We start from the raw sequence: 7,229 nt of genomic DNA, 5'->3' as shown, positions 1-7,229 counted from the left end.
TAGCTGCCCTGGGGCGGTTCATCTCTAAGTCCGCAGAAAGATGTCTTCCGTTCTTCAACGCAGTCAAGGGTATAAAAACCGCGCCCTGGACTCCGGAGTGCCAAGCGGCGTTTGAGGAGCTGAAGCAGTACTTGTCCTCTCCACCGTTACTTTCGAAGCCAGAGCCAGGAGAAGAGCTGATTCTGTATCTCTCAGCGGGACCTTTGGCAGTCGCAGCAGTACTGATCAGAGAGGAGTACCACCAGCAAAAGCCAATCTACTATGTCAGTAAGGTCCTCCATGATGCAGAGACAAGATATCAGCAGGTCGAGAAGCTCGTATACGCCCTCGTTATGGCGGCCAGAAAATTAAGGCCGTATTTCCAAGCGCATACGATCAAAGTCCTGACAGGACAGCCCCTGAGGCAGATCCTCCACCGCCCAGACACTTCAGGTCGTCTTGTGAAGTGGGCCGTGGAGCTCAGCGAGTTTGACATCAAATATCTGCCCAGGCCGGCAATCAAAGCCCAGGTTCTTGCGGATTTCATAGCTGAATGTACCATGCCAGATTCAGACCCCGGGTCAGAAGCAGCGCTTCCTACAGCAGCAGAACCGGCTATATCCGAGCATCAGGTCGAAGCCGAAGCGGTTCCGCTTACAGGGCCCGAGGATGCACCTCCTCCGACCAGTCCGCTTCCGTGTTCTGAAGAGCCGCTCTGGGAGGTGTATGTTGACGGATCCTCAAATAAAGGTGGCAGCGGTGCCGGGCTAGTCCTCACAGGGCCAGATGAGTTCGTCCTGAATTATGCCTTGAGGTTTGGATTCCGTGCGTCAAACAATGAGGCGGAGTACGAAGCGCTCATCGCCGGAATGAACCTCGCCGCTCAGGCCCGCGCTCAGAAACTGAAAGCGTACTGTGATTCGCAGCTAGTCGTATGTCAGATTCAAGGAGTATATGAGGCCCGTGAAGAGGGAATGATCAAATATCTGCAAAGGGTCCGTGTCCTGGTCGGCAAGTTCGAAAGTTTTGAGCTCATCAGAGTCCCCCGGGCTGAAAATACAAAGGCCGATGTGCTCTCAAAGCTAGCGGCTTCAGGCTACACCGCTCTCAAAGAAATCCGTATGGAGTTCCTAAAGACTTCCAGTATTGATGACCAGCCCGTCGTAGTAATGCAGATCGACGACGAGCCGTGCTGGATGGATGAGATCATCAGATATTTGCGCAGCGGAGAACTCCCCGGGGAGAAAAAAGAGGCCCGGAAAGTCGTACAGCGGGCAGCAAGGTTTTCATTTGACGGCGAGACTCTGTACAAGAGATCTTACACCCTCCCGTACTTGAAGTGTCTCCGGCCAACCGACGCCCTGTATGCCCTGCGAGAGACCCATGAGGGGATTTGCGGAGAACATCTTGGGGGCAAGGCCCTGGCCATCAAAGTCCTTCTAAGAGGCCTGTACTGGCCTACATTGAGACAAGATGCACTGAGCCTTGTAAAGAAGTGCGAGAAGTGTCAGAAAGTTTCTCCCACCGTTCACCAGCCTGCCGTGCCAATGGCTCCGATCATCAGCCCTCTCCCTTTTGCTATCTGGGGAATGGACATCTTAGGTCCTTTTCCACCGGCCTCCGGAGGTCGCGAGTTCGTCGTTGTCGCCATCGACTACTTTACGAAGTGGGTAGAAGCTGAACCCCTGGCCAAGATCACCGAGCAGAACGTCCAGAACTTTTTCTGGAAATCAGTGGTGTGCAGATTTGGGATACCCCGGGTCCTCATAACGGACAATGGCAAACAGTTCGACTCGAGGAATTTCAGAAAGTTTTGTGCGGATCTGAAGATTGAGCAAAGGTTCACTTCCGTGGCCCACCCTCAGATGAATGGGCAGACCGAAGTGACGAACAGGACTCTGCTGCAGGGGATAAAGAAGAGACTGGATGATAAGGCCGGACGCTGGGCTGACGAGCTGTACCATGTGCTCTGGGCATATCGGACTACCCCACGCACTGCAACGGGTGAGTCACCTTTCAATCTCTCCTTCGGAACAGAGGCTGTGATCCCGGTTGACATCGGGGTTCCTTCCCCAAGAATTGTCCACTTCAACGAACAGCTCAATGGGAACGGGCTCCGTGCCAACCTCGACTTGCTTGAAGAGGTCCGTGAGGAGTCACAGATCAGGGCCGCAGCGTATAAGCAAAAGGTGTCTAGATACCATGACACGAAGATCCGACCAAGGGAGTTCCGCACATGCGACCTAGTTTTGAGGAAAGCGGCCGTCTCCCAGCCAAGAAGGGTGGGCAAACTCTCCCCGACTTGGGAAGGGCCGTACCGAGTCAAAGAGGTCATCCGTCCAGGAAGCTACCGCCTAGATACACTTGACGAGCAGCTGCTGCCCCACGCCTGGAATTCCAGAAATCTTCGAATATACTATCAATAGTCTTTTTCTTTTGCCTTTGAAGGCCTGTAAAGAATCTCTGTAATGAAATTTCAAAAAGAAATAAAGTGGAGTTGTCACTAAACTGTGTCCCTCACTTTTGAGTCACTAATATATGCCAACTCCTCCAAAAAGACTCTAAGTGTTTGCAGACTTAGCTCTTATTCTAAGTGTTTGCAGACTTAGAGAACAGCGGTGGAGCACTCCGGCGCGTCAAATTTGGTGTGGAGACCAGTTCCGACCACATGGACCCGCCCTAGTGAAGACCACCTCAAAGACCTGCCCGGCCTAGCCGTCTACATCCGAAGCCGGCCAGGATATGGCGCAGCCGCTAAACGCCAAAACACCTGTCCGGCCTAGCCGTCTACAGCCTTAGCCGGGCAGGATACGGCGCAAACGCCAGGCGCCAAAAAGACTCTAAGTGTTTCTAGACTTAGCTCTTATTCTAAGTGTTTGCAGACTTAGAGAACAGCGGTGGAGCACTCCGGCGCGTCCAATTTGGTGTGGAGACCAGTTCCGACCACATGGACCCGCCCTAGTGAAGACCACCTCAAAGACCTGCCCGGCCTAGCCGTCTACATCCGAAGCCGGCCAGGATATGGCGCAGCCGCTAAACGCCAAAACAACTGTCCGGCCTAGCCGTCTACAGCCTTAGCCGGACAGGATACGGCGCAAGCGCCAGGCGCCAAAAAGACTCTAAGTGTTTGCAGACTTAGCTCTTATTCTAAGTGTTTGCAGACTTAGAGAACAGCGGTTGAGCACTCCGGCGCGTCCAATTTGGTGTGGAGACCAGTTCCGACCACATGGACCCGCCCTAGTGAAGACCACCTGAAAGACCTGCCCGGCCTAGCCGTCTACATCCGAAGCCGGCCAGGATATGGCGCAGCCGCTAAACGCCAAAACACCTGTCCGGCCTAGCCGTCTACAGCCTTAGCCGGACAAGATACGGCGCAAACGCCAGGCGCCAGAAAGACTCTAAGTGTTTGCAGACTTAGCTCTTAGTCTAAGTGTTTGCAGACTTAGATAACAGCGGTTGAGCACTCCGGCGCGTCCAATTTGGTGTGAAGACCTGTTCCGACCACATGAACCCGCCCTAGTGAAGACCACCTCAAAGACCTGCCCGGCCTAGCCGTCTACATCCGAAGCCGGCCAGGATATGGCGCAGCCGCTAAACGCCAAAACACCTGTTCGGCCTTGCCGTCTAGAGCCTTAGCCGGACAGGATACGGCGCAAGCGCCAGGCGCCAAAAAGACTCTAAGTGTTTGCAGGCTTAGCTCTTATTCTAAGTGTTTGCAGACTTAGAGAACAGCGGTGGAGCACTCCGGCGCGTCCAATTTGGTGTGGAGACCAGTTCCGACCACATTGACCCGCCCTAGTGAAGACCACCTCAAAGACCTGCCCGGCCTAACCGTCTACATCCGAAGCCGGCCAGGATATGGCGCAGCCGCTAAACGCCAAAACACCTGTCCGGCCTACCCGTCTACAGCCTTAGCCGGACAGGATACGGCGCAAGCGCCAGGCGCCAAAAAGACTCTAAGTGTTTGCAGACTTAGCTCTTATTCTAAGTGTTTGCAGACTTAGAGAACAGCGGTGGAGCACTCCGGCGCGTCAAATTTTGTGTGGAGACCAAATCCGACCACATGTACCCGCCCTAGTGAAGACCACCTCAAAGACCTGCCCGGCCTAGCCGTCTACATCCGAAGCCGGCCAGGATATGGCGCAGCCGCTAAACGCCAAAACACCTGTGCGGCCTAGCCGTCTACAGCCTTAGCCGGAGAGGATACGACGCAAACGCCAGGCGCCAAAAAGACTCTAAGTGTTTGCAGACTTAGCTCTTATTCTAAGTGTTTGCATACTTAGAGAACAGCGGTGGAGCACTCCGGCGCGTCCAATTTGGTGTGGAGACCAGTTCCGACCACATGGACCGGGCCTAGTGAAGACCACCTCAAAGACCTGCCCGGCCTAGCCGTCTACATCCGAAGCCGGCCAGGATATGGCGCAGCCGCTAAACGCCAAAATACCTGTCCCGCCTAGCCGTTGTAGACACCCCATTTTGACCGTGCCCTTCACCTTCCAATTTTGTGCAAAACCCCATCAAATGAATGAATTAGGGTCCCAAAATTCACCCTAAGCTAAGGTAAGATCCCACCGGGATCCCCATAAAGTTTCGTCGAGATCCGAGCGCGTTTGCTCAGTGAACGAGCCGAGAGAAGGTGCGCAATGTAGATCAAAAGGAGGGTGAATTATCTGCTGAAGGGGATGTCCAAGTGAGAAGAGGGGTGAGTTATCCTGTGATGGGCGCGCCCAAGCCGAATAGGACAAAATTGGCGGGCGCGCCTCATCAGTAATTGTGCGCCCATCAAGTAGGAGTGTGTTTATCAACCCATTTGTTTTATATATATAAAAAATCAAAACGAAAATAAGGACTGTTCATTTTCTCGTAGAAAAATCGAGAGAGAGATTTGAGAGAAAAAAATCCCCAAATTCGCAAATTCGAAAATTTTTTTTTTTTCTTCTACAAACCCTAACCTGATTTCTTTTCTGATCATCCTTCTGGCAAAATACCAAAGCTCCGGCTAGATCCTCACTTCAAACTCCTTGTTTCATCGGCTCATTTACGTTTTTTTTTTAGTCTCACAAGAATCTAAGCTCATTTTTTTTCGATCAATACTCCCTCTTCTCCGATCAATCTCCGGCTCAGCTCCGGTCAAGTTCTGATCATAAGATTTCTATTGTTCTTCCTCTGATTCTTCTTTGAGTCTGTTGATTTCTCTGTGTTATCATTTTAGAAACCTATTTTTCACAAAAGCTTAGATCTGTTCCTTAAAACCTTAGATCTGAGGTGTCAAAATCTCGATCTATTCGTATATGTTGTAGATCTAATTGTTACCGATTCAGATCTCAGTGTTAGTGGATAAGGTTTTGGGCGTTTCATTTGATTTTGAGCAAGAGGACATCATTTGCAAGCAGATCTACATATTAAGCAACTTCGGGATCCCTAAAGAAAAGAAAAGGTAGATCGAGGTATTTGAATCAGGTAAATGCGATTTCTCTCATCAAATTTCATCTTAAATTATCTCTGTAAGATTTGTATGAATCATATGATTACTTTCTCTAATCTTAGCCTTTTATTTGATTGGATGGTATTTACTTCACTCGATTGATTTGTGCTTACGGAGGCTTATAATCTGTTTGATTAAATGACTATAAGAAGAAAGTTGTATTACTTTTAATTAGAGTTATATTGTTAAAATGTTTTCAATCTTGATGTCTCAGAGTAATTATTTTGTGGCTGATCCTTGTTTTATTTTTAGCCTTAGTTTCATACCTGTGTTTCTTATGATTACGAATGAATGAATCAATGAGTTGTATCAATGGTTTCAACCTCTGTGTTTGGCATTTTTTTTTTTAAAAAAAAAAAAAAAATGTGTGAAGATATGTCATGGTTATAAATTAATCAAAATATCTTAAAGTCGTTCTTATAGAATTTCATAAGAAGTTTAGATCCTTCAAAATCTTCACATTTTTTTTTTTTTTTTCTTTCTTTCTCTTCTTCTTGTAAGTTTCTGACCTGGATGAACACATAGATGACTTCTTTTGTTTCATATGCTTGGGTCATTTTCATATGTGCGGTTTTATTTTTCATGATTCATTCAGACATAATCGGCTTTGAAATTCTTGCCAATTGTCTTGTTGGCATTAATTTTTTGGAATTGTGTGCATAAATGTTGCATTTCTTTAAACATTTGGTTTTTTCGTTGGCATGGTTTTATTCGAGATCTGTTCTTCGAGTAACATGAAACGTTGTTTCTGTTTTAAAATTCATAATATCAGTTTGAAAAGGACAGGTGATGATTGCATGCCTTGAATGCCTAGGCTACATTCCTCATTATTGTTTTGAAATGATTTTATATCATTTTTTTTTTAGAGATCTGTATGTTTGAAGAAATGAAGTATTTCCCTTTACCGGTGTAAAATGTTACTTTGTCCTTTGATATTCTCATATTTTTTAGAGTGTGTCCGGTATATATTTTGTCTTGAAATTGAATGCAAGGAATTAAAGTCAAAACTCTTTTGTATACAAATGAATTTCAAAGTTCTAAATTTTAATCATTTGTCATTTCCTTACAGTCGAATGATTTATACAGAAATATATTCTATTAGAAATAAAGATGTTCATTACTCTTCAAAATATCTAGTCACAACTTCTTACCTATCGTGAGAATGATTTGAATTACACATGTAAATTCTTCACTCCTACCAAGTCTGTTGTTATCTTGAAGACCATTTGAGAATAGAATAGTCATTATCCGTCTTGATAAGTGCCATAACAGGAAGAAGAATAAATTGTACAGACTGCTGGTTCATAAAAAAAAATGGAAAGTATATGTTGAGTGATTATTAAGCTTGAAGAATAAAAGCTAGTGGATGCTTTTGCTCTTTGCCATCTATATAATTTGTACTCCATTTTAATATCTGTATATGATTGGTTAATTCTTTTATGTTTCAATTTATTAGATAAAACTGCTATTGAATCCAGAAATTGCTTATTAGTTCAGGATATGGGTTTCAATTAGCTTTAATAGTCATGTGAATGGACATAATTTGATTGATATGATAAATTGTGTTGAAAAGTATTTTTTCTTATCACACGACTTTGATAGTCAATGCAGCCCCAGTTTCTGTACATTTTTGCTCACAATGCAGCCCCAGTTTCTGTACATTTTAGCTCACAATGCAGCCCCAGTTTCTGTACATTTTAGCTCACAATGCAGCCCCAGTTTCTGTACATTTTAGCTCACAATGCAGCCCCAGTTTCTGTACATT

At 46.4% G+C, this 7,229-nt stretch overlaps 1 protein-coding gene across 1 annotated transcript; it reads left to right on the top strand.

The window, feature by feature from the left end:
- The first annotated feature begins 332 nt into the window (after positions 1-332).
- On the top strand, positions 333-6,979 carry LOC143869835 (uncharacterized). The gene is made up of 2 exons (XM_077376393.1): positions 333-1,392; positions 6,921-6,979. The coding sequence occupies exons 1-2, from the start codon at positions 333-335 to the stop codon at positions 6,977-6,979; spliced, it is 1,119 nt and encodes a 372-aa protein (XP_077232508.1).
- The last annotated feature ends 250 nt before the right edge of the window (positions 6,980-7,229 follow it).

The sequence above is a fragment of the Tasmannia lanceolata genome, unplaced genomic scaffold (genome assembly GCF_043159265.1).
Source record: "Tasmannia lanceolata isolate RefF3 unplaced genomic scaffold, GAP_Taslan_0.1 ptg000003l, whole genome shotgun sequence".
NCBI lineage: Eukaryota > Viridiplantae > Streptophyta > Magnoliopsida > Canellales > Winteraceae > Tasmannia > Tasmannia lanceolata.
This window is presented reverse-complemented; position numbering and strand designations above follow the sequence as displayed.

Excerpts from the sequence above, each read along its gene's own strand:
- LOC143869835 (XM_077376393.1), top strand. The coding sequence starts at position 333 with ATGGCGGCCAGAAAATTAAGGCCGTATTTCCAAGCGCATACGATCAAA. Across the intron at positions 1,393-6,920 it reads TTGCGGAGAACATCTTGGGG|ATAAAACTGCTATTGAATCC; the intron begins GCAAGGCCCTGG and ends TCAATTTATTAG.